Source organism: Mesoplodon densirostris, chromosome 7 (genome assembly GCF_025265405.1).
Source record: "Mesoplodon densirostris isolate mMesDen1 chromosome 7, mMesDen1 primary haplotype, whole genome shotgun sequence".
Classification (NCBI taxonomy): Eukaryota; Metazoa; Chordata; class Mammalia; order Artiodactyla; family Ziphiidae; genus Mesoplodon; species Mesoplodon densirostris.
In genome coordinates, this window is record NC_082667.1 from 5,991,650 (window position 1) to 6,016,207 (window position 24,558).

Consider the following 24,558-nt stretch of genomic DNA (forward strand, 5'->3'; position numbering starts at 1 on the left):
GTAACTTGCCCAAGGGCAAATCGCTAGCTGAGGTGGTGTGACATTCGAACAGTCAGTCTGACTCCAGATGGTGCTGTAGTCCATGATCCAGGACGGCGCATGGTACAGGGCCTGGCATGCAGTTAAGTATTCAAGGTTAGCTGTTCCTGCTATTGTCATTATGAGGCACCGGCGTGGGGCCTTGGGTGGGTGGGAGGTGGGGTGCAGGTTGAGGAGTCTTTGAGGTCGCCCTTGGACCTTACACCAGCCTAGACCCGAGGTCCAGGCAATTGGGAGGAAGAGGCGCATCAACAGCGTTGGTGACGGACCCGTTGCCATGGGAACAAACGGAGGCCTCAAGAGGGCGCATGCGCCGATCGAGGACAGGTTGCTGAACCGGTGAAAGGTGACGTAAAAGCGCACGGGGTGGGGCGCAGGGTTGGGAACGTCAAAGCCCTGCGTCCTCTGGCACCCAGGGCTGAGGAGAGGCAGGCGCGCGCGCGCGCGCGCGCGGCGGCAGCGGCGGCGGCGGCGACAGCTGGACTGGGACCGGGCAGCGGGAAGCTGACGTACGAAGCAACGTGAGTGAGGAGCGAGGGCGGCACCCGAGCCCGGGAAGCCCGGCTCGGCGCGAACCGTGGCGGACCAGACCCAGGTCCAGGCTTCCGAGGCCCCGCCTCTCGGATTTTGGGACTAATCGGATTGAGAGCGCGCCGGCCTGGGCCGCGAACTCGCCAATTGCGGAGGGCGTCGGCCACCGCCCAATCCGAAGCAGACAGGTGCGAGGTCCGGAAGGCGGAGACCAATCAGCAGCGGTTGCGGCCTGTTGGGGCCGGTCTCGGCCAATGAGAAGGCCCGAGTGACATCTTCGCGCGCCAATCGGGAGTGAAGGAGCGTTCGTGCCCGCCCGCCCTTCCGGCCTGAGCTCTATTTACCAGGGGCGTGCTGCCGGCTTGCCAATCAGAGCGCAGCTGAGTGGCCAGGCAGCCAACCCGGGAGGAGCGGCCGGCCGGCGTCTGCCGCACCCAGGAGTTGGGGATGTCCTACAAACCCATCGCCCCCGCCCCCAGCAGCACCCCCGGCTCCAGCACCCCTGGGCCCGGCACCCCGGTCCCTACAGGTGAGGATCCAGCTCCACCCCTGCTTGCCTGCCCGGGCGGTCGAGGTCTCGAAGAGAAGACGGCCTGAGTTCTGCAATACTGGGCCTGCCGCCTACCCTCGCTGAGCCTCAGTTCGCTGGCCTGTGAGGTGGGCGTGGTCACGTAAGGGCTTGTTGGTGAAGCGCAGGGGGAGGGGTTTGTCCTGAAGTTTAGCAGCCTGGAATGAAGCCCTTTGGAGGGAATCGGGCGAATCTGGTCCGGGGCTTGGAACGTCGGGGCGAGGCGTCCCTGCCCCGCGCTGACCTCTTACTGGCGCATGTTGCAGCCGGAAGTGTCCCATCGCCGTCGGGCTCGGTGCCAGGAGCCGCTGCCCCTTTCAGACCACTGTTTAACGACTTTGGACCGCCCTCCATGGGCTATGTGCAGGTGAGTGGAGCAGAGGGATTGCCTATGGATGGGGACTGGGGGCCCCTTCTTGGCCTGAGCTCACCGCCCTGTTCTCTTTTGATATAGGCAATGAAACCACCTGGCGCCCAGGGCTCCCAGAGCACTTACACCGACCTGCTGTCGGTCATAGAGGAGATGGGCAAAGAGATCCGGCCCACCTATGCTGGCAGCAAGAGCGCCATGGAGCGCCTGAAGAGAGGTAAGTGAGGCCAGGCCCACCGCCCCTGCCCGGGAGACAAACACTGGACAGCCCTTCACTAGGTAGGGAAGGAAAGACATCTGGAGGCCACCTGAGCCAAGCCTAGACTAGGGCCAGGATCACTATCCAGAGAGGCGGGGTTTTTTGGTTTGTTTTTTGTGTTTTTTTTGCCACGCCATGCAGCATGTGGGATCTTAGTTCCCCGACCAGAGATCGAAGCCATGCCCCCTGCATTGGGAGCGTGGAGTCTTAACCACAGGACCACCAGGGAAATCCCCCAGAGAGGCGTTTTCAATTGAATTGACACTGAGTTAATTTCCAGGGAAGGACCAGGGAGTTTGTATTTCAACAGGGCAAATTTGAGGATTAACCTCTGAACCCCTAATCTCATCCAGCCCCTCATTAGATTATAGTCCCTTTTACTGAAAGGAAAGGGGGTGGAGAGGGAGGGTGTTTTCCACTGGCGGGTGAACCTGGGACTGTGGAGGGTCGGTGAGATCCTGTATGTTACCTCCGCATCCACACCCCAGGCATCATCCATGCCCGGGCCCTAGTCAGAGAGTGCCTGGCAGAGACAGAGCGGAACGCCCGCACGTAACAGGACTCGACTCCGCCTCAGCATCTGGACCTTTCCTGGCCACTGCAGAGCACCTGCTTCTCCCTGGCCTTCACCCCGAGTTGCACTTCCCATCCTGGGCTTCCTGTCCTGTGTCCTTTGGTGGGTGCCCTCCAGGAACCAGTGGGCGGCTCTCCAGTCGGCAGCACTAACTGGAAACCCCCTAAAGAGTTAGCAGCGAGGTCACTGTGAATCCCACCCATGACCTGCCAACAGTGCTGATCCAACTGGAGCTTTCTCCTTTCTGTGGCCCCCACCACTCAGCACTTACCCAGGACTTCTCACCACTTTTCCCAGACCCCTTCTCCCCAGCAGGGCCTCAGAAGGCCTGTCGCCTCCCTGCCCTGTCTCCTGGGCCATGGCGACTCTTTTCTCAGTGTGTCTTTTGCTAAATATGCCCTTTTTGTACAAATAAAAGATAATTTGGAGTTGTTCTCTCAGCTCGTAGTTTTTCTGAGTCTGGTGCTTTTGCTAAGCCTGGATGGGCGGAAGGTGGGGTGCAGTGGGTGGGAGAGAGGCCCACGGAGCCTGGCTTTGCCTTGCCTCCACTGTCCATTGACCTTGAGTGGAACCCTGCCCTTCTCTGGCCCTCAGCCTTCCAGCTGTAAGTAGTGGAAAGGGTTGAGCTCCAGTAGCTGAGCGCCCTGCCCTCCTTCACGTGATGCCACCAGGGGGCAGCGCAGGGCCTTGGCTGCCTCCACAGCTGGGGGGCACTGTCTCCAGCCTGAGCCTAGAGGGTTCTTTCTCTGGACTAGCAGTGCCTAGCTGGTGGAAATGCCAGCTCACTTAAGCCACACCCTCACATGCCTTAATGCCCTAACATCCTAAGCTCGGAATCAGCCCTGGAGGCTCTGAATACACCCCATCTCTGAGTCCTCAGAGAGGAAAGAAAGGGAGCATTGCTGCTTCCCTCCCCACAGGACCTGAGAAACAGTCAAGGAGAGAGAACTGTTTTCCAACATGGGTGAGACCCAGCTCGGTGCTGCCATACATTGTCCCAGTGCCTTGTAGCTGACTGGGTGTGGTCCCAGGAGCCCAACCCTAGGCTGTCTCAGCCTTTGCACAGGACTTGTGGACCCAGAAGATATAGGTGGGGAAAGCCATGGGTCCCCATTCAGGGACTAGCGCAAAGATTTGGAGTGACTGCAGGCCTCTGCCTGTGTGTGTGGCAGAATGACCCTAGAGGTCTGGGGCACTGGAACCCCACCAGCTAGGTAGAGGCAAGTCAGAGACCAGCTTCTGGCTGCACTTTGGACGGCGAGGCATTTCCCCCACCCTGGGCCCCAGGATCCAAGGGCCTGGGAAGTTGGGAATGGGACTCTGTCATATTTCCATAGCACACAGGAGGGCTGGGCCAGGGTGGAGGTGGGAACCCAGAGTGCTTTGGGGATCCCAAAGAATACAGCGGGACTGAGAAGCGCCAGCCTTTGGAGAAGGGCCTCTTCTTCCCCCGCCGCCTAGGGGAAGGAAGAATGGGGCCGCCCTCCTCCGCCGCGGGCGGGGCCGCCCGGACCCGGCCCGGGTTGGGGGGAGGGCCGCCGGGCCCAGGAAGGGGGCGGGGCGGCCGCAGTGACGCGGCGGGCGACGGGGAGGGACAGCAGGGGCACCGGCGGGCAGACCTGGAGGAAGGTCGGGGCCATGGGCCCGCGCTTCGCCTCCAGAGGGTCCGGCCACCGCTGGAATCCGAGGCCGGGGCTCGGGGCGCTGGGGGCTCTGACCCGCCGCCCGTCCGTCCCCGCCCGTACCGGGTGAGGGGCGCCCGCCCTAAACTAGAGGTGAGCCGGGACGTTGGCGGGCGGGCCAAGAGCACGGCGGGGGACGGGGACGCCGGGGAACAGAGGGAAGTGGAGACAACGGGGCCCTCTCGCCTGCTCAGTAGGTGCGAGGTGTAGGTAGGGGCTGCAGCGAAATCGGGGCGCAGGTGGACGGAGGGGGGTCTCTCAGGGCGGGGGCCCGTGGGATACTTCTGCCTCAGCCCGAAGAGGGGTCAACCCTCGGTAAGGATGATGGGGCGGTTGCGTAGACAAGTGCCGGGGGTCCAGAAAGGATGCTGGGAAGGGGAGAGTTGGGGACTGGGCTGCCGGCCAGGGTGGGGGAAGGCAGGTCTAGGGGGCGGAGGTGTTAGTTATCTGGTCTTTGAAGGTAGGTTCGGGGGCGGGGGATGGGGAACACTGACAGATGCTGAGAGGAGGGGTGCACGGGGCTGCTCCGCGTAGAGGCACCCCGGGGGACAAGGTTCTAAGTGGACGTCCAAGAGTGGGGGACACGGGACCGACTCGGGGAAAGGGATGCAGAGGGCGGGCCCCGAGGGGCCGGTTGTGGAAGGCGGGCCCGGAAGGAGGGGCCCGGAGGTTCCTGGGGGCGGGTCCCCGAGGGATGCCGTTCCGAGGGGCTCGGACGCGGACGCGGCCGAAGAGGCGAGGCTGGCCAGCCAGCCCGCCGGCCTGAGCCCGCGGCTCCGGGGGGCCAGCGTCAGCGCGTGGTTGCCGTGGCGATGGGCGGGCGGGGGGCGGGGGCTGCGCGGAAAAGAGGTCAGCGCTCAGCCTCGCCGAGGCTCCCGGCCCCCCGCGGCGCTGGCTGCAGAGCTGGGCTCGCCTCTGCCTCCCCTGCGGCGAGCCCGGGCATGGGGTCGCCGGGCCCGAGCCCCTCGGCCCTCGCGCAGGGCTCGGGGCCGCGCGCCGCCGCCCCGCACTGACGGCCGCGCGGTGTCCTGCGCCAGCGGGAAAGGAGGCCGCGCACCGCCGGCCGAGCGCCTTCAGGATGCTCATCAAGGAGTACCACATTCTGCTGCCCATGAGCCTGGACGAGTACCAGGTGGCCCAGCTCTACATGATCCAGGTGAGGGCGGTGGGAAGTAGGCGACCAAGGCGCGGGGTGGGGGGAGGTATGCTTCATGTTGGGTATCCGCAGGAGCGCGCAGGCCGCACCTGGGACCGGGGGCCGGGCCCAGCTCAATCCCCCTCCAGTCCCGCTCTGGGGCTTGGAAGGGCTCAGGCCAGAGGAGGAAAGAGAGCTTCCCCGGTCGGATGTGGGGAGGGGTGGTGGTGGTTAAAGTCTGTGGGAAGAGCGGCAGGAGGGCCTAGTGGTGCCTCCCCACCCCAAGTGCCCAGCCCCTCCTGTGCGCTCAGCCCCCATCTGACCTCCTTTAATCCTCCTTAGAATGTGTAATCCTTTGGGAGTAAGCAAAGCAGCGCATGAGGATGCAAAAGAGCGGGAGGCAGAAAGTGGGGAGCGGTCCCAGGTGGTAGGGAAAGACTGGGAGGGGTTCCCAGAGGGTGAAGGACCTTGGCAGCCCCAGGCGGTCAGGGAGATGGGCCGAGGATCAGGCCCCAAATCTGTCATAGAGAGGAGCAGGCAGGGACCCCAGATGCTGAGGTCTGGGCTAAGAGGAAGGGGGTAGAGGTCTGGCCCTGGACGTCGGGAAGAATGGGCCAGAGCAGGCTCTCAGGGAGGGGAGACGGTTGGTGCCCGTTCCAGACGTACTCCCCAGAAATGTGGGACCAGAGTCTGAGCAGGCAAGGGGGCTGGGATGTGGCGTCAGAGGGTTAAGTGGGCCAAGTTCAAACTCCAGAGCTACGTAAGGACGGGATCTGAGTGCTCTCCAACTATGAGGGGTGTGGCAGGAGCTGGTGTTGGGGTCCTAGAAAGGTGGGGGCCCCTTTTACTCTCCTGGATTCTTCCAGCCCACCCACCCTGGCCCCGTGCCGGCAGCACACGCAGCATGCGCCCACCTCAGGAGCTTACACTGGCTTCCCCTCTGCCTCAGAATAGTGCCCCCACCTCACACCTGCTCAGCACCCTCCCTTCCCCTAGGTCATCTTCAGATCAAGGTCATGTCTTCTCATTGAGGCCTTCCCTGACCATCCCATCAAAATTGCAACGCCCAGCCCTATCCCCCTTACCCTAGTCTGTGCTTTCTTTTTACCACAGCACTTAGCACCTTCTGATTTGCTTTTTTTTGTTTTCTGTCTGTTATCTGTCTCCCTCCACTGGACGTAAGTTGCACAGGGGCCTGCAGGGGTCTTTTGTTCTGTTACATCAACAGATCCCAATTAACATACTCTGAAACAATGCCTGTAATAGAGCAGACAACAAATACTTGAATGACTGAATGAGTCCTGGCTTGCAGAACCCCATAGGGGACTGGACAGTGGCTGTAATCCTGACCCCAGGAGCTACAGGGGACCAGGGTCGGGTTTCAGAGAGTTAGAACGGCTGGGACTAGGGCCTCAGAGCTGCACAGGGGACCAGGCCTAGCTTGGGATCCCATCCCAGGAGCTGATCTGGGGCTGAGCTGCCCGTTCTACTCTTGCCCTGGGCTGCAGAAAAAGAGCCGAGAAGAGTCAAGTGGTGAGGGCAGTGGCGTGGAGATCCTGGCCAACCGGCCCTACACGGATGGGCCCGGTGGCAGTGGGCAGTACACACACAAGGTGTACCACGTGGGCTCCCACATCCCAGGCTGGTTCCGGGCACTGCTGCCCAAGGCCGCCCTGCAGGTGGAGGAGGAATCCTGGAATGCCTATCCCTACACCCGCACCCGGTGAGTGGGTGGGGCAGGTCTGGGGCCAGGAGGGGAACAGCCCTGGTGGGCACAGCCATGACCCTCACCCCCACCCTCTGCCCAGGTACACCTGCCCCTTTGTGGAGAAATTCTCCATTGAAATAGAGACCTATTACCTGCCTGATGGGGGGCAGCAGCCAAATGTCTTCAACCTGAGTGGGGCTGAGCGGAGACAGCGCATCCTGGGTGAGGCATGGAGCCAGCGAAAGGGACCGTGGAGTCCCTTTCGGGACACCTGCCACCTCAACAGGCGGCCTCTGACAAGTCCCAGGGTCTCTCCCGGTCTAGGCTTCCTGTGCATGAAAAGCTGCCCTCCCAATCCCGAGGTGGGGGAGGAATGGCGGGGGCCGGAGGGGGCTGGTGTTGCTCAGTGCTGCCGGAACCCCCCCAGATACTATCGACATCGTGCGGGACGCAGTGGCCCCAGGCGAGTACAAAGCGGAAGAAGACCCCCGGCTGTACCGCTCGGCCAAGACAGGCCGAGGACCGCTGGCTGATGACTGGGCACGCACAGCAGCCCAGATGGGGCCCCTCATGTGCGCCTATAAGCTGTGCAAGGTTGAGTTCCGCTACTGGGGCATGCAGGCCAAGATTGAGCAGTTCATCCACGATGTCGGTGAGCGCCCAGCCTCGGGAGGTTCTATGTACTCAGCATGCACCAGGCCGCGCGTTTGAGCCAGGGATGCTCCCAGTCTACTGGGGACACAGAAACATAAAGCCGTCATTTCCATTTGATGTGGTGGGCACTGAGGCAGAGGGGAGCCGCACAGCCTAGCTAAGGGCTGGGGGAGCCTAGCTAAGGGCTGGGGGAGCCTAGCTAAGGGCTGGGGGAGCCTAGCCTTGAGGTACGGGTGAGAGTCAGGCGGGCAAGAAGCTGACAACGTGATCTCTGAGGTCCACGCTGGTTCTGACATTCAGAGATGCTGCTTCTCATCCATTAAAATTCTAAGACTCTCCAGTGTCCTGTGGGTCAAGCGAGACTTAGAGACCTCAGGAGGGCCACCAGCTCTAACCTGCAACACGCTAAGGAGTGCAGGCCAAAGCTGCGACTCTGTCGTTCTCTCCGAGTCCCATCCTTTGGCCCTGGTATCCAGGAGGCCCTGTTTCATGCCCCCGCTAAAACTAACCCCACAGCTCCTGTGGCTCAGCCCTGTCCCACCTCCCAGGTCTGAAGGTGGACTACCTGAAGGGAGAAGGATGGGGGTGTCCAGGGACCTGGGTTCCATTCCACCACGGACCCTCATGGAACCTCTCCTCCAGGGAGCTACTTCCTATCTTTGCGCCTTAATTTTCCCTTCTGTAAGTGAGGAAGAGTTTGGGCCAGATAGTAAAAAGCTAATATTGATCACCACATGCCCAATTCTCCGCTAATCACTTCCCATGCAAGACCTCCTTTAACACCCCCAACACCCCTCAAGGTAAGGACAATTATTATTCCCATTTTACAGATCAGGAAATTTAGCTCAGAGAGTAATACAGGCACCTTGTCTTAAATGTGGAAAAATGCCAAAAAGCACAAATTAAAAAAATGAAACTCACCCACATATAACCACTATTAAGATTCTGATGTATTTCCTTCCAGAAGTTTATAACAATAATTCAATCATTATGACTTTATTTCCTAGATATTGAAGTCTCTAACTTTATTCCTCTGCTTAGGATGAAAATATCCCAGCATGGGTATCATGTTTTGCTTCATTAAGTGCCAACACTTCCATTAACTCTTAACACCTTCATTACCCATCAACAATTTCATTAACTATCAAGGCCTTAATTGTTAACTCTTCTGAAGAAGTCAGCAGGAAGCCAGCTGAGAGAAGCAAGAACAAACATTGCTCCCAGCTTCCCAGGGTGTCGGGGTGGGCTCAGCGCTCAGAGTTGGGGTGTCCAGAGGGATAAAAGGAGGCAGTGGGCAGGGAGGGAGGTGGGGCAGGAAGACAAATGCCCCAGTTTCCACTCCCGTCTCCCGGACAGTGCTCACCCTGCCCTACTTTGTGGCCCTGGGTGGGTGGTGTGCCCAGGGGAGCCATTACCTGAACTCATGGGCTGGGTATGTGGCTGCAGTAGCAGGGAAACTCAGGGCTGGGGCGTGTGGGTGGGGAGGGCATGGCTTTGATGTCTGGGCGCCTACAGGTCTGCGTCGGGTGATGCTGCGGGCCCACCGCCAGGCCTGGTGCTGGCAGGACGAGTGGACAGAGCTGAGCATGGCCGACATCCGGGCACTGGAGGAAGAGACCGCCCGCATGCTGGCACAGCGCATGGCCACGTGCAACACAGGCAGTGAGGGGCCCGAGGCCCAGCCCCCCGGGAAGCCAAGCACCGAGGCCCGGGCTGGGGCCAGCCGTGCTGGCACCCCCGATGGGCCCGAGGTCCCCCCAGGCCCCGATGCCTCGCCCGATGCCAGCTTCGGCAAGCAGTGGTCCTCATCCTCCCGTTCCTCCTACTCGTCCCAGCATGGAGGTGAGGCTGAGGCACAGGGACGGGAGGGAGCAGCCCTCAGGCCGGACTCCCAGGCTGAGGCCAATGTGGCCCTGCAGGGGGCGTGTCTCCCCAGACTTTGTCCGAGTGGCGCATGCAGAACATCGCCCGAGACTCTGAGAACAGCTCTGAGGAGGAGTTCTTTGATGCCCACGGTCAGCACCCCAGACCTGTTGGGGGAAGGGGGGGCCCTGAGCAGCTCCCGCCAGCCCATGACGCAGCCCCTGCTCCCTTCAGAAGGTTTCTCGGACAGTGACGAGGTTTTCCCCAAGGAAATGACCAAGTGGAACTCCAATGACTTCATCGACGCCTTTGCCTGCCCCACAGAGGCAGAAGGGGCGCCAGGTAAAGATCCCGCATCCATTTGCCAGCCCCCAGCACTCCGTATGCGGTGGGGACTTGGAGAACAACTCATTCCTAAGTTTCGTGGGGTCCTAAGATGAATGTCAGTCCAGAAAGGGTGCTCATTAAATACACAGACGAATAATGAGCAGATATGGGTGGATGGATGGATGTGTGGCGTGTATTCAGGGTTCAGACACAGCACAAAGAATGGAGGAATTCATTTGGAGTCCAGGAAGGCTTCATGTGGGAGGTGATGTCTAAGCTGGATTTTGAAGGATTGGACAAGCTCTGTCCAAAAGAACTTTCTGAGATGATGGAAATGTTCTAGCCACTAGCCACATGTGGCTAGCAAGTACTTGAAATGTGGCGAATGGGACTGAGGAACAGAATTTTGTATTATATTTTAATTCATTTCCGTTTAAATAGGCACATGTGACTAGTGGCTACCATATTGGACAGGGCAGGATTAGAAGGAATTTTCCAGGCAAACAGGCCTTGTGCGGAGAAGCATGCCTGTCAGCAGCAGGACTGGCCAAGTGCAAAACCGCAGAAACGTGAAATGACCTGGGAGGGTCGGGTGAGAGGAGAAGGTCAGAGGAAGATGGGGGGCGAGGGCGGGTGCTCAGGCAGACAGCAGAGCAGGGGTACCTGAAGTACCAGACGAGGGGATCCCCACAGACCCCTCAGTCCCCTTCACTGGCTTTCCCCATCCTGCAGACCCTGGAACCGAGTCCACCAAAGATATCGGGGATGGGGCCCGAGCACCCAGGGACCCGGAAGTGAGTATGGTTGGCCACCCCGCATCTCACTCTGCCAACCCACCGGCCAGGCCACTGCTCTGACATCCCTGGCAACCCCCCCTGTGCCCCGCAGGGCCCGGATGGAGTGGGGGAACTGGGGGCGGAGACATGCGCAGTCCACGCCCTCTTCCTCATCCTGCACAGCGGCAACATCTTAGACTCAGGCCCTGGAGACACCAGCTCCAAGCAGGCGGATGTGCAGACGCTGAGCCTGGCCTTCGAGGCCATCACCCGCGTCCACTTCCCCGAGGCCCTGGGCCACGTGGCGCTGCGCCTGGTGCCCTGCCCACCCATCTGCGCCGCTGCCTATGCCCTTGTCTCCAAGTACTGGTCAGGGGTGGGAGGGTGGGGGACACACGGGGTCCCCAAGGTGTGGACAGCCACTTGGGGGCTCCTGGGACCGGAGAGGCCCCATGGGGGGAGGGGGAGGAGGCCAGGAAGCCAAACACCTGGGCTAGTCACCTACCCAGCTGGATTTCAGTTTCTAGTCAATGGCTCCATTACAAAGGCCTCTGGGATACTGATGGTCCCCACAAAGGCCCTCCAGTGCTAGGACTTGCCAACAGGTCAAGGGGACTTAGAGGGGGCAGTGGAGGGCCTGGAGGCCCCCCACCCATCCATTATACCCCCTCCTCCTACAGCCTGAGCCCCTACAGCCATGACGGTGACAGCCTGTCCCGCTCCCAGGACCACATTCCACTGGCTGCCCTGCCGCTGCTGGCCACCTCATCCTCCCGATACCAGGGCGCTGTGGCCACGGTCATTGCCCGCACTAACCAGGCCTACGCCGCCTTCCTGCGCTCATCTGAGGGTGTCGGCTTCTGCGGGCAGGTCAGGAGTTAGGGATGTTCCCGGGGAACTTGCCGCGGGAGCCCCCCATCCTCCTGCCTCTGCTGCAGCCCCTCCTGATGGCGCAGCCCTCCCACCCAGGTGGTGCTGATAGGGGACGGCGTCGGTGGAATCCTGGGCTTTGACGCACTCTGCCACAGTGCCAGTGCGGGCACTGGGAGCCGCAGCAGCAGCCGCCGAGGAAGCACGGTCAGTGTGGCTGGACCCGCCTGCTCAGGAGGCAGGTGTCTCCCCGGCTCTAGTTCTCTGCCCCTGGAACATGACCTCTCTCCGGCCTGTCCCCCGCTGCCGCACTCCACCTCCTCTGGGGCTCTACTCTTTGTTTAAGTCCCTGCCCAACCCCTAAGCCTCTTCCCTCACTTCCAAATAAGTAGAAATCGACTGTCTCCAGTCCTAAGGCTCTTTCTGTCCCCTATTCCGTCTAGAACAATGAGCTGCTCTCCCCGGAGGTTGGCCCAGTGCGGGATCCCCTGGCAGATGGGGTGGAGGGACTGGGCCGGGCCAGCCCAGAGCCCTCAGTGCTGCCTGCCCAGCACACCCACAGCGACATGGCCAGTCCTGAGCCTGAGGGCTCTCAAAACAGGTGACATTCCTGCCCCATCAACCCCAAACTGGGCTTGTGCTGGGCTGCGGAAGCAGCAGCACTGAGCACTCTCCTCCCCCTCCCCCAGCCTGCAGACGGTCCCCCCAGCCACCTCCTCTGGGGAGCCCAGGCGGGCAAGCACAGCCTCCTGTCCACCCGCTGCCGCCTCTGAGGTTCCTGATGGTCTCACCAGTGCCACCCGCCTTGACTTCAAGGTCTCCGGCTTCTTCCTCTTTGGCTCCCCTCTGGGCCTGGTGCTGGCTCTGCGGAAAACCGTGATGCCCACGCTGGAGGGTGAGCCCTCAGGGTGGGGGTGGGCTTCACCTGCCCCTCCCCCATCTCCTCTTTGTTTCACCTGAAATGGGGGTGTTTGTACCGTTCCCCACTATACAAATAAATGGTTTGGCTAGAGAGGGAAAACCTGAGGCCCAGAAAGAAGGGACTTGCCAAGGCCAAGTGTCCCAAAGTGCACCAGGAGGAGCGCATACCTACAGATGCTCTTCATGAGAGGGGCTCCAACAGGCATGGGGAACGCTTCATCTTGAACATCAGCAAATCGAAGGCCCTCATCTCTTTTTAGCCGAGAGACCTGTCTCACTTTTAAGCAGGACCCTGGTGACCTCCCAGGGAGAAGAGCCTGGGAAATGCTGGTTCAGGGTCACATAGCATGTCAGGGTGCTGCTTCCCACAACCCCTACCTCCCAGTATGCCCAGCTGAATCCCCTCGCCCCTTTATCTTCTGGGTACCAGTGGCCCAGATGCGGCCAGCCTGTGAGCAGATCTACAACCTCTTCCACGCGGCCGACCCCTGCGCCTCCCGCCTTGAGCCCCTGTTGGCCCCCAAGTTCCAGGCCATTGCCCCACTGGCTGTGCCGCGCTACCAGAAGTTCCCCCTGGGAGACGGCTCATCCCTGCTGCTGGGTATGCCGCCAACCAAAGTAAAGGGGAGAAAGAGGAGGGCACCAACAGTGAGGGATGGGTGTGGGCCCCCCTCTCCCAAGAAGACAGGAGGTAGTTCCCACATCATCGGTACTCTCTCATGTCACCACTCCCAGGACCAGGGAGCCCTCCCCTGGCCCCTTGGGCAGTCTGTATCCCCAAGACCCTCTAACATTCTCTGCCCAGAAGTTGGGGGCAGTGGTGACAACTGGGCTGAAGGGAGGAGGTGGGGACACTGAGAGCAGCCGCCCACCACCGGGGCGGGGAGCGGGGCTGCCGTGTCTGCGTGTAGGGATGCATTGTGTCTCTGCATGCACTTGTGTTCGTGTATTGGTTTGGGGTGTGTACTCGTGTTCATGCAAGTGAGTAGCCATTTGGCCCCATGAGACAAGTGGGCCTGGGTCCAGGTGGTGGCGGCAGTCATGCCGGCAGGAATGCAGCTGGCTGTTGGGGTGAGCTAACAGGAGAGGATGCCCCCACCCTTCACCTCCACCCAGATGTGGGGCAGTTCAGCCTCAGCCAAGACCCAACCAGGGAGGGCTGGCAGGGGAGATGGTGGAGGGATGGGGGCCGGGCTGTCCTGGAACCTTGGGTGGGAAGACAGGAGGGCGGCCTGGCCCCGCCCGCCACTGAGGTCGTCCGTCCACCCACAGCTGACACTCTGCAGACCCACTCAGGCCTCTTTCTGGAGGAGCTGGAGATGTTGGTGCCCTCAACACCCACCTCTGCCAGCGGTTCCTTCTGGAAGGGCAGTGAGCTAGGCAATGATCTGCCAGCCCAGCCAGCTGCCCCCAGCACCACCAGTGAGGTGGTTAAGAGTAAGTCAGCCAGCCACCCAGCCTGGGGAGGGAATACTTATTCCACCTTCAAAGCCCAGCTGAAACATCCTTGCCCCCAGCATTTGCTCTGGAATGAGGGTGCCCTAGCACCCAACTCCAGACCCAGCAGGGTTGGCAGAAAAGAGGGAGGGAAGAGCATTAGGGGCCAGACGGGTGGGCGTGGGGTGGGAGACCACCCCTGACTCACTGCCCACCGTGGCCGTACAGTCCTGGAGCGCTGGTGGGGGACCAAGCGGATTGACTACTCACTGTACTGCCCTGAGGCGCTCACCGCCTTCCCCACCGTCTCGCTGCCCCACCTCTTCCACGCCAGCTACTGGGAGTCAGCGGATGTGGTGGCCTTCATCCTGCGCCAGGTGGGCCCAGGGATGCGGGGTGGGAGAGGGAACCGGACAACGATAGGGAGCCGTGGGCTGGGGGAGGGGCAGCCCCAGGCACCCTTCCCCCTTCACGTGGCCTTGCTGGTCCGATTCTTCGCAGGTGATTGAGAAGGAGCAGCCACAGCTGACCGAGTGCGAGGAGCCATCCATCTACAGCCCGGCCTTCCCCAGGGAGAAGTGGCAGCGCAAACGCACCCAAGTCAAGATCCGGGTACGTGCCCTGCCCCTCGAGCCCTCAAGAGCGAGGCCCTGCCTACTCTCCCCAGGATCCCCGCCCCTCAAGACCTTCCGGGGTCCAATCCCGCCGCCTGGCCCTGGGTCCTGGGTCCTGGCCCCACCTCCTCGTGCCTCGGCCCCGCCCCTGGGTACCAACTGGTCTCCTCCCCTAACCATCCCCCCACCTCCTCATCCTCTGCACCCCATCCTGTCATGCCTCCGCCCCCTCGGAACCGCTCTCCACACAGAGGCCCTCATGACCTCAGATCGGGGTCAGCAAAAGCGCCCACCCCTCGGGCCTCGCCCCTCTCTCGCGGCGACCCCGCCTCCTCCAGGCCGAGCACCCGAGTCTGAGTGCGGGTCCCCCTCACCAGCACCTCCCGCATCCCTGTCACCTCTTTGCTGCGGGCTCACGCCGTCTCCTCCCGCCAGAACGTCACTTCCAACCACCGGGCGAGTGACACGGTGGTGTGCGAGGGCCGCCCCCAGGTGCTGAACGGGCGCTTCATGTACGGGCCCCTGGACGTGGTCACGCTCACCGGAGAGAAGGTCAGGACACAGAGGCCTCAGTCCCGGGTAGACGGGCCGCCCTCGGGCCGCCCTCGCCCCAAGCGGGAGGTCCGGGTGCTGCCTCCTGTCCCACGGATAGCTCCCGGTCACAACAGGTTGAGCCCCCAACCCCGTCCACCCCCAACGACAGGCCCGCCTCGGCCCTCCTCCGCTCAGCGTCAGGGGGACCCTCTCGCCCCCTCTCCCTGCTAGGTGGACATCTACATCATGACGCAGCCGCTGTCAGGCAAGTGGATTCACTTTGGCACCGAGGTCACCAACAGCTCGGGCCGCCTCACCTTCCCGGTGCCCGTGGAGCGTGCGCTGGGTATCGGCGTTTACCCGGTGCGCATGGTGGTCAGGTGAGCGCGGGGCGGGCCGGCCCTCTGCGGGGCGGGGCTCCTCTGGGCCCCGCCCCTATGTCGCTCAAGCAGCCCTTGGGCCCTAGGGGCGACCACACGTACGCTGAGTGCTGCCTGACGGTCGTGGCCCGCAGCACCGAGGCCGTGGTATTCAGCATCGACGGCTCCTTCACCGCCAGCGTCTCCATCATGGGCAGCGACCCCAAGGTGCGCGCCGGCGCCGTGGACGTGGTCAGGTAGGAGCGGCCGCCCGGCTCACCGTGGTGACTGGTCTCCATCCCGGCGCGTGGAGCTGACCGCCGCCCCACCCTGCAGGCACTGGCAGGACGCGGGCTACCTGATCGTGTACGTAACGGGCCGGCCCGACATGCAGAAGCACCGCGTGGTGGCCTGGCTGTCACAGCACAACTTCCCCCACGGCGTAGTCTCCTTCTGCGATGGCCTCACCCACGACCCGCTGCGCCAGAAGGCGGTGTTTCTGCAGAGCCTGGTGCAGGAGGTGCGGCGACTGGGGAGGGTCCCGTCCCCGCCGTTGCCCCGGGAGGAGGCCCATCTGGTCTCACCCCCATCGGCCCCCGAACCTAACAGACCGCCAAGGCCCTCGTGGTCCGGGGCCCCTTGTCCTTGGGGCCAACTAAAGAGATAGGCCGGTCCCGACCCCAGCCGGACCTGGTGAGGTAGACCATATGGCCTCGACCCGAAACATTCCGAACCGGATGCCCACCAGACCCCACCCCCTGCCTCACGACTCTGCCCCCCGGGGCTGCTGATTGGCCTCTCTGGCCACAGGTGGAACTGAACATCGTGGCCGGCTACGGGTCCCCCAAAGACGTGGCCGTATATGCGGCACTGGGCCTACCCCCGGGCCAGACCTACATCGTGGGCCGCGCCGTGCGGAAGCTCCAGGCGCAGTGCCAGGTGAGGACCAAGTGAAGGTGGGGACTGCGAGCCAGCTGGGGAGTGGGAGCCTGGGTCTGGGCCAGAAGGACCACCCGTGTGTTAAGAAGCACCTAAGGGGGGCGGCTGGGAGAAGGATGCTGGCATCAGGGAACCTGGGCTCCTTCTAGGACAGGGGTCCCAAGCAGCTTGGAGGTGCCGGGCAGGCCAGGATTGATAATATGCTCAAGACCTTGAGCACTGGTTCCACTTTGGCACGGTCCTGGGCATAGGCCTTGACCTTTCTGAGCCTCAATTTCTCGTCTGCAAAATGGAAATGATAAGATGGACCAGACCTCAACAGCTATCATGAAGAGCACGTGATTTACTGCATATCAGCATGCACGGGGCTGGGCACAAAGCAAGTGCTTGCTAAACGTTAGCTGCTGTTATTTCCCTCCAAAATCCCATTCTACAGATGAGGAAACTCAAGATGAGGCCCAGAGAGGGGCGGAGCCAGGAGTAAAGGTCCCCTGGCTCAGCCTGGGGTTGGTCAGGCTGTGCCAGGCCTATAATGCAGCCAGCACTGCCCAGGGTCCCTGGGGAGGACAGGTGAGGGCAGCGTGTGGGCCTGAGACCAGCCATCCCCTCATCCCTGCCCACCTCTGCCCCCAGTTCCTGTCAGATGGCTATGTGGCCCACTTGGGCCAACTGGAGGCCAGCTCCCACCCTCATGCCCCCGTGGGACCCTCGAGGGCTGCCCTGGCCAAGAGCAGCTATGGTGGGGCTGCCCCTGTGGACTTCCTCCGAAAACAGAGCCAGCTGCTTCGCTCGAGGGGCCCCAGCCAGGCAGAGCGGGAGGGCCCAGGGACGCCGCCCACCACCCTGGCGCGAGGCAAGGCCCGAAGCATCAGCCTCAAGCTAGACAGCGAAGAGTGAGGCCCAAACTGTGGCTGGACTTGGGTTATTTACTCACACACTTGAGAGGCCCAAGTGGCCGCATGTGGAAGGCTGGGCCCCCAGCCCCACATCCTGCCTCTCTGTTTACCCCTCGGTGTTAGCTCCCTTTCATGTTGGGGGACCCAGCCCTGTGGGGGGGAGGAGGGAGCAGCAAGGGCCCAGAGGCTTTTCCAGTGTGTGTAAATCCATGAAAATAAACACCACCTGCATCCCACCTGATTGCCCACCTGCTTGGCATCACAGGGCGGCCCAGCCCCCAGTTTCCAGTTCAAGAGAGATGCTGAAGGGCAAAGAGGGGCCAGGATGTGCCCAGGGTCACGCAACGGGTCAGAGGACAGGGCCAGGATTGGGGCCTGGAGAGTCAGCCTAGCCCCGCCCTCCCCTCACCACCTGGGCTGGCCTTTCAGTTCCCAGGGGCCCACACTTGGCTTCTCACTGGAAGCTCTGCCTGCATTAGCTGAGGCCATGGGTTCAGAGGGGAGAGGGCTTCACTGGGATCCCACCTCACCCGGACACTAGGCCCCCTGGCTGGCACTTGCTTCGTCTCCCCCTTAAGACTGAAAGCTCCCAGGCACCTTAGCCCTGGCCAGCAAGAAACACTTCCTTTGTGACAGAGACCACCCTCACTTCTCTGTCAGGGACACGGAGGCCCAAAGAGATCTTAGAGTTGGTGAATGGGGACCTGGGATTAGAACCCCAATTCTTTGCCTCCCCAAACCACCCAAGGACCAGGAAATGAGGGGTGATGACCCCAGCTCTCCCAATGGATCAGCTCGGCAGGCCCAGAGAGAGAGAGAGAGAGAGATAAATAAGGCCTTTATATACAGAGAAGCATGATACAGTGGGGGCGGGGGGGACTGCTAGCAGCAGCAGTGAGCTGGGCAGGGGGGCTGGGCCAGCAAGGCCCTGTCAGTGGGAGAAGATGCCCCGGAAGCGGGCCCTGTCCTCCTCGTCCTTCTGCCGGATTCTTGCCTCGAGGGCCCGCAGCTCGCGGCTCACGACGGGCGCCAGGGCGGGATCCAGCTCCAGCACCTTGGCAAAGTCAGCCTGGGCCTCCTGGGCATTCCACACTGCCGCGTGCGCCTTGCCCCGCTTGAAGTAGGCCTTGACGTTGTCTGCAGGGGGTGCCAGTGGGCAGCAGGCACACAAGGGCATGAAGGGGGGACCAGCCAGCTACTTAGCTTGACTTCTGGCACCAGGGGCCCATCGTGGGACGGAGCCCATGAGGATGCCAACCCCACCCCGAACCCCCATTCATATCTCACTGGCGCAACAGGGCCCATGGCCCTGCCTGGGTAGATGATATTTGGTCGGGTTCCCACGGGACTTCAGAATGGGGGTGATATTAAAGGCCCAGTTTCGTGCCCCGGTGCCCAGTGGTTACGGAGGAGGCTGCTGTACTGACCACCCGCTGGCCTACCCTGGTGGCCCAGTGCCCGGTGCTCACCATCATACTTATTGAGGATGGAGGAGCAGTGGTCCAGCACTTCGTAATACTCTTGGGCCGCCAGCTTGCACTGACAGTAGTTGAGCAGCAGAGGTGTGATCTGCAAATCCAGCTGGATCCAGTCAGGGGACCCAGGCTGTTCCTGGGGGCGTGGGGGGAGGGAGAGGGCAAAAGATGCTGAAACCTGGGCCCCCTGGCCCCACCTCACCCCCTCCACTCACCCACTGCAGCCTCCAGGCGGCACCTTCATTTGAAGGTTCTTGAGGCAGGCGATGGCGTCGTAGTACTTGGCAGCAGCCTCCTTCACGCGGCCCTCGCGGTACAACTGGTTGCCCTCCTGGTGTATGACCGGCACTGCCTTTGCCTTCTCCTCATCCGTCATCGCCCATGGGTCCTGCTGGTACGTGCCAGGATTCTCCACCTGCCGGGGTGTAGGCCAAGTCAGGGCCCAGGGCCAGCCTCTGGGCTGGCCAGGCCTGGGACATTGGATACCGGAAACAGAATCACTTGTTCATTCACTGACCATTCAACAAACGTTTATGTAGCATCTCCTACGTGCCCAGCACTGTGCCGGGTTCTAGAAATAGAGCAGTGAACAAGATGGTGAAAATCCCTGCCCTTGCAGAGACCTGAAGGAGAGGGAGGACACTGCCAGGGGTCCCACAAAGGTGTCCTTGTACCTGCCCCACCCCAAGCCCAACCAACAGTCAGTGAGCCCACCAACTCTGGGCAGGCAGGTGGGACCAGTACCCGCTCTGAAGCTGGGCAGTGGGAGTTTGGCAAGGTGCCTGGGGCTTGGTGGCCCCTCACCTTAAGCATCTCGATGTCGAAGATGAGAGGCTGGGGGTTCTGCTGCAGGGCGTCCAGATCGGCGTGGCCCAGGGAATTGTGCTCGTGCATCTGGGCGATGCCGCAGCAGTGCCGCTGGCCCTCCAGGGGGTCTTTGCCAGCTGCAATGTTGCGTAGACTCTTGGCCACCAGCGGATACAGGACCACATGCTGCCGGAGGGTGAGTGGGCACCAATGGGCTGGCTGGTCACCGGCCCAAGAGGCCCAGCCCCCTGCCCCATCACCATCTGAGAAAGGACACTGAGGCCCAGAGAGGGGCAGGAACTGGCTCAGCAGAAACACAGGAGGGCGTTTCCCTCGGGACTCCTCCAGCCTCCCAGCCCTCCAGCCCGGTGCGGGCCGCAGCTCCTGCCACACTTTCGGGCCACCAAACCAAGGCAAGCACCTACCCCGCCAACCTCCACACAAACACACACTCCCGCTGTCAACCGGTCTCCCCTGTCCTTGCGAGCCCAGTGGAATTCTTACCTCTTCCCCTCTTCCTCCTCCCAGGCTTGCAGCCCACAAGCTGGGCTCCCCCCATCACTGGGGTCCCTCCACAGTCTGTTCCCAGCGTCTCTTCTGTGCTGCCCTATTCCCACCCCTTTCAGGGCGTATCTCCGAGGTGGGTTTAGGGCAGCAACCTCAAAACCCTCATGGGAGACCCTCAGGCATAGGGGACCTAGCTTTTTTTTTTTTTTTTTTTTTTGGCCACAAGGCTTGTGGGATATTAGTTCCCCGACCAGGGATTGAACCCAGGGCCACGGCAGTAAAAGCACTGAGTCCTAACCTCTGGAGCGCCAGGGAATTCCTGGGGACCTAGCTTTTGACCTTTCACTAGGAACATCTGCTGGGATGATGGGAGCCAGACCACCCTCACCCCAGTCTAACCAGCTCCTCTCACTGACCTTGCACAGGGAAGACTGCTCAGCTAACATTCATCCAGCCAGCAGATATGTTTTGAGTCTTGGCTCTGGGCTGGCCCACACTGCGCATTTTGAAGGTAAACAGGCCCAATCCCTGCCCTGAAGTAGCTTAGATGCAGACAGAGGACCAGATCCTGGCCATGCAGAGCATGAGGGGCTGGAGAACCCAGAGAAGGGGTTCAAGTCAACCACCAGTAGTCAGGGAAGGCTTCCTGGGGGTGGTGACCCAGGAATTCAGTTTGAAGTGGGAGGGAGGATCTTGGCCGAGAAAGGGATGGAAACACAGGGAGGTGAGTGGGAGGGAGACCCTGCAGGGCCATGTGAGCATCTATGGCTTACACTTTAGCTCGACAGTGACCAGGAGCCAGAGGGGTTTGAAGTAAGGAGTTGTGTGGGTCATTGCATTTGAGAGCCAGTCCCTGGCTGCAGTCCAGCTAAGGGAGAGGAAAAGGTGGAATAGGGGCCAGGACGCCAGTGTCCTGGTGGTGCAGTGCCCTGGAGGTAATTGGTGGTGGCCTAGCCATTGGGCGCGGCCAGACAGATGCAGGCAGGCACAGGGCATCAGGTACCTTGATGTCGCAGCAGAACTGGGAGATCTCGCCCTCCCGCATGGTGCACACAATGGTCTCCCACACGGGCAGCTTGAACTTCTTGCCGATGATGAGCTCCATGGGCTTGCCACGCACCCGGCTGTCGTCCAGCACGGTGCCCTCCTCGTCACTGCGCAGAGTCCGGTAGTGGAACGTGGCCTGCGGGCCGCAAATGGGATCAGACAAGGGCACAGCCTTCCCCCATCCCCCAAGGACAAGCCCAGCTCGCAGCCTGCAGATGGCACAAGGGACAGGGCTCTCCCAGGGGTCACCGCCCAACCTTACACCTGGCTTTAAAGCACCACCCAGGTGAGGATACTGTCACTGAGAGGGAAGGGGTCCAAATCACATGGCTAGTGGGTGGACGGGCTGCGACAGGAGCCCAAGCAGTCTGGCACTAATCATTCTTTCAACAAATATTTACTGAGCACCTACTACATGCCTGAGCTCTGTGCTAGGCCCAGCAGTGAACAAAACAGACAAAAGTCCCTGCCCCCGTGGAGCTCACATGGAACTTCTAGAGGAAAGAGATGGGCCTCAAAATGTGCTGTGTGAGGTCGAGCTAAGTGCTATGGATCAGAAAACAAAATGCAGCAGGGTAAGGCAGGGTGAGTTTAGGGGGCAGGAGTCTCTGAGAGGACAACATTTAAGCAGAGATCTGAGGATCTGAGGGAGCTCCCTGGCGGTCCAGTAGTTAGGACTCAGTGCTTTCACTGCCGGGACCCGGGTTCGATCCCTGGTCGGGAAACTAAGATCCCACAAGCTGTGCTGTGTGGCCAAAACCCCCCCAGAGATCTGAAGGGAGAAGCAAACCAGGCAGATGCTGGGGTAGGAAGGAGTGAGAACTTTCTAGGTCAAGAGAATAGCAGGTGCAAAAGCCTTGCAGAGGGACAGTGTGTGGTGTGCTCACAAAACGGGAAGCCAGTGTAGCAGAAGCAGAGTGAATACGGGTGGGGAGTTGTGCATCACGGGGTCACCAGGTCAGCAAGGCTGGACCCCACAGAGCCTGCAGGCAGTGGTGAGGGGTTTGTTTTTATCACTCTGAGCTGGGAGCCAGTGGGTGGCTCCAAGCAGAGGAGGGACATGATGTGACGTGGGTTCTGCTGCTGCTGGGATGAGAACAGGCTGGAGCGGGGGGAGGACAGAAGCAGGAAGGTGGTTACTGCAATAACCCAGGAGAGAGACGATGGCGGCCTGGACCAGGGTGGTAGTGGCAGAAGTGGTGAGAAGTGGTCAGATCACCGGTGTATTCTGAGGATCTTCTATGGGAAGCGAGAGAACAGGAGGAGCCATGGAGACTGGGAGGTTTTGGCCTGAGCAACCAAAAGGCTGGAGGTGCCCTTAACTTAGATGGGAAGGCTTCGGGGGAGCAGGTGAAATTTGAGGTGCCAACCAGACATCCAGGTGGAGGTGGTGAGAAGGGAGCCGGATATCAACTTTAAAGGAGAGGGAAGGCTAGAGACAGACAGCTGGGAGTGGCCCAGGCATGGAGAGTTCTTTAAAAGAGATGAGCCTGGATGAGATCATCTCAGGGCGAGTGAAGAGAGAAGAGATCTAAAGACGGAACCCTCCACAGGATATGGTTAGAGGAACCCACACTCTTTACCACCACACCTAGCCACTCCTCTGAGCTCTGTTTCCACATCAGTAAAATGGGGTCAACATTAGTACCTATCCCTCTTGTGAGAATGAAAGAAAATAAACCTGTGAAGCATTTAGCACGGTGCTCATGTGAGCCCTCAATCGATGCCGGTGACTGGTTTTTAAATTTACCTGTACCTGTTCCTTCAGGGTCATTGTTCTCAGATCTTCACTATTTTTACACTGTCCTCTCCAGCTGGTGTCTGTTCCATCCAGGATCTCCCTTGCCAGGACCTTCTTCAAGGCCACCAACCCCCCAGCCCATGGGGGGATCCACCCACATCCACGTCCCTTCTTGCATCTTGGTATCACTGATCACTAGGGCTGTGCAGCTCTGCCTCAAATCACTCACACTGAGCGAGGCTAGGATCTTTACCTGCTGGATCTCGGCACAGTAGCTCTTACTTTTGGTGGCCCCAGTATGTTTTAAATGTTAAACTGTTGTAGTTATCAACAAGGTATGTCACTTCAGTTATTTTGGGGGCCAGGATCTTTACTCATTCGCTCAAGATGCGTGTCCTATGTGACTGCTCTGCTGGGCACAGGGGCGCCCCCAGGAGGCTCCTTACTCTACAGGCAAGTGGCAACAGGGAAAGGCCCTCCAGGAGGAGGGAACTGCATGAGCAGAAGCAGGTAAGCCTGGAGATGTACATTGTTTGGGGGAAGGGGCCGGAGAGGCTGCAGGTGGGGCCCTGGATGTGCAAAGGAGGAAGATGGGAGGCTTTTTATTTCCTAGCCCTTATCTGTCCCGAGCAATGCCACGAAGAGCACGCGGAAAGCTGCCAAAAGGATTCTGGTCTGGCAGACCCAACCTCTGGGCCTGTTTGTTCTCTCGGTTGGTGCGTCCCAGGGCCTCAATTTTCCCATCTAAGAAATGGGAGCTGGTCTGTGTTTTCAGAAGGCCCTTCGGTCTATAGATTTTGAGCCTTGCAAACCAAGGGCCCCTCCCAGAGCCCAGGTTTCCGGTTTAGGGTCTTCTCCAGCGCTGGGTCTGTGCAAGCAATAGGGTCAACCCTCCCACCTCCCGCAACCTGTTTATTAATGACTGACGGCCTCCCCAACCAATGTGGCCACACGGCCAAGCCAGGGGGCGGGGCAGACGCATCCGAATTCACCCTCTACTTAAATCCAGACCAATCAGCGTCGAGCTCGGCATGTGAGAGGTAGGGTCACCGACCACTGCTATCTGGGCATGCGCAATCTCTCGCCTACAGCCTCCTCCCGCCTCGCATGCGCACCGCGCCACGGACGGTTAAGGGAAGGGGATAAACACGAACCTTAGTTCCATCCTGAAAGTCAGGGAGCTCTCCTCGGCCCTCCTCTATCACACGCTTTTGGATCCCGTCCTCCCGGAGTCTTGCGATGATATCCGCCATCCTCCTTCCCCGCTGCTCTCTTTCGGCAACTTCCGGACTCGCTCGGCAGCTTCCGGACCTGCTTCGTCAACTTCGGCAACTTCCGAGCTGGCGCCATTTTGGCTAAGGGCAGACGCCGTAAAGGGCCTGAACGTGGAAACGGACAGTGATTGGTTCTCTGCGCTGCGGCTGAGCGCGCGGGTCTGACCAGGGGCGGGGCCTGAGACTGTCTAGGGGAGGTGAGAGAGGCGGGGCCGGAGTCGGCCGGGCGGGGCGGGGGCGTCCCTAGCAATTGTGTCATTGAACCGATATAGACTGGGCCCTCCCAAGTGGCCGTGTGCCACTCTATTTTAAGTGGTAGGAGCAGTATAACGGCGTTACAGAACTAGGATGGAGCGGGGGCTGGGGGCCCGTCGGTAACGCCACCCCCTAAAACTACTATTTTTGTGTATTCCTTTCTGGGTTTTTTTCTTTTAGCATGCCTAACACAATAGTCGTGACTTTTGCATCCTGGATTTTTCTCTTTAAATATAAATAAATAAAGAAGTAAACCTAGGAGTAAGAAAGAGAGGAAGGAGGGTTTCTGTGTTCCTGTGGGAACCGTAAACTCCCCAAGAGACTGAAAGTCCCTTGTGGGGTCCTGGCTGGGTGTGTCACCATGGAATCCTCCGTGGTGTCTAGCACATAGTAGTT

The 24,558-nt window shown here is 60.5% G+C and overlaps 3 protein-coding genes across 6 annotated transcripts; 2 read left to right on the forward strand and 1 right to left on the reverse strand.

The window, feature by feature from the left end:
- Positions 1–435: 435 nt before the first annotated feature.
- Positions 436–2,769, forward strand: CDK2AP2 (cyclin dependent kinase 2 associated protein 2). 3 transcript variants are annotated; one of them, XM_060104111.1, is made up of 4 exons: positions 436–1,099; positions 1,405–1,505; positions 1,593–1,725; positions 2,256–2,769. In XM_060104111.1, the coding sequence occupies exons 1-4, from the start codon at positions 1,018–1,020 to the stop codon at positions 2,321–2,323; spliced, it is 384 nt and encodes a 127-aa protein (XP_059960094.1). In that variant the 5' UTR covers positions 436–1,017; the 3' UTR covers positions 2,324–2,769. The 3 variants fall into 3 exon arrangements, with proteins under 3 accessions (XP_059960094.1, XP_059960095.1, XP_059960093.1); XM_060104112.1 differs by having other exon boundaries at positions 1,009–1,227; XM_060104110.1 differs by lacking the exon at positions 436–1,099 and having other exon boundaries at positions 1,246–1,505.
- A 1,163-nt stretch (positions 2,770–3,932) lies between these two features.
- Positions 3,933–17,292, forward strand: PITPNM1 (phosphatidylinositol transfer protein membrane associated 1). Its single transcript, XM_060103839.1, has 24 exons — positions 3,933–4,116; positions 5,061–5,179; positions 6,667–6,881; positions 6,967–7,088; positions 7,294–7,518; positions 9,036–9,362; positions 9,440–9,535; positions 9,618–9,725; positions 10,443–10,504; positions 10,599–10,849; positions 11,167–11,356; positions 11,456–11,563; positions 11,800–11,957; positions 12,046–12,251; positions 12,708–12,878; positions 13,550–13,714; positions 13,943–14,091; positions 14,216–14,326; positions 14,764–14,880; positions 15,094–15,242; positions 15,329–15,478; positions 15,558–15,741; positions 16,032–16,160; positions 16,794–17,292. Exons 2-24 carry the CDS (start codon positions 5,102–5,104, stop codon positions 17,055–17,057), a joined length of 3,735 nt encoding a protein of 1,244 aa, XP_059959822.1. The 5' UTR covers positions 3,933–4,116; positions 5,061–5,101; the 3' UTR covers positions 17,058–17,292.
- A 585-nt stretch (positions 17,293–17,877) lies between these two features.
- On the reverse strand, positions 17,878–23,944 carry AIP (aryl hydrocarbon receptor interacting protein). Of its 2 annotated transcripts, none has more exons than XM_060104684.1 (6): positions 23,788–23,942; positions 20,849–21,028; positions 19,336–19,524; positions 18,770–18,946; positions 18,526–18,667; positions 17,878–18,193 (listed from the first exon to the last, which is right to left on the reverse strand). In XM_060104684.1, exons 1-6 carry the CDS (start codon positions 23,884–23,886, stop codon positions 17,988–17,990), a joined length of 993 nt encoding a protein of 330 aa, XP_059960667.1. In that variant the 5' UTR covers positions 23,887–23,942; the 3' UTR covers positions 17,878–17,987. The 2 variants fall into 2 exon arrangements, with proteins under 2 accessions (XP_059960667.1, XP_059960668.1); XM_060104685.1 differs by having other exon boundaries at positions 18,029–18,193; positions 18,534–18,667; positions 23,788–23,944.
- Positions 23,945–24,558: the final 614 nt, after the last annotated feature.

Coding starts and splice junctions, on each gene's coding strand:
- PITPNM1 (XM_060103839.1), top strand. CDS start 5,102: ATGCTCATCAAGGAGTACCACATTCTGCTGCCCATGAGCCTGGACGAG. Junction 10,505..10,598: donor GAGCACCCAGGGACCCGGAA/GTGAGTATGGTT, acceptor TGTGCCCCGCAG/GGCCCGGATGGAGTGGGGGA. Junction 13,715..13,942: donor CACCAGTGAGGTGGTTAAGA/GTAAGTCAGCCA, acceptor GTGGCCGTACAG/TCCTGGAGCGCTGGTGGGGG.
- CDK2AP2 (XM_060104110.1), top strand. CDS start 1,302: ATGAAGCCCTTTGGAGGGAATCGGGCGAATCTGGTCCGGGGCTTGGAA. Junction 1,506..1,592: donor CCTCCATGGGCTATGTGCAG/GTGAGTGGAGCA, acceptor CTTTTGATATAG/GCAATGAAACCACCTGGCGC. Junction 1,726..2,255: donor CATGGAGCGCCTGAAGAGAG/GTAAGTGAGGCC, acceptor TCCACACCCCAG/GCATCATCCATGCCCGGGCC.
- AIP (XM_060104684.1), bottom strand. CDS start 23,886: ATGGCGGATATCATCGCAAGACTCCGGGAGGACGGGATCCAAAAGCGT. Junction 21,029..23,787: donor ACTTTCAGGATGGAACTAAG/GTTCGTGTTTAT, acceptor TGCGGCCCGCAG/GCCACGTTCCACTACCGGAC. Junction 18,668..18,769: donor TCAAGAACCTTCAAATGAAG/GTGCCGCCTGGA, acceptor CCACGCCCCCAG/GAACAGCCTGGGTCCCCTGA.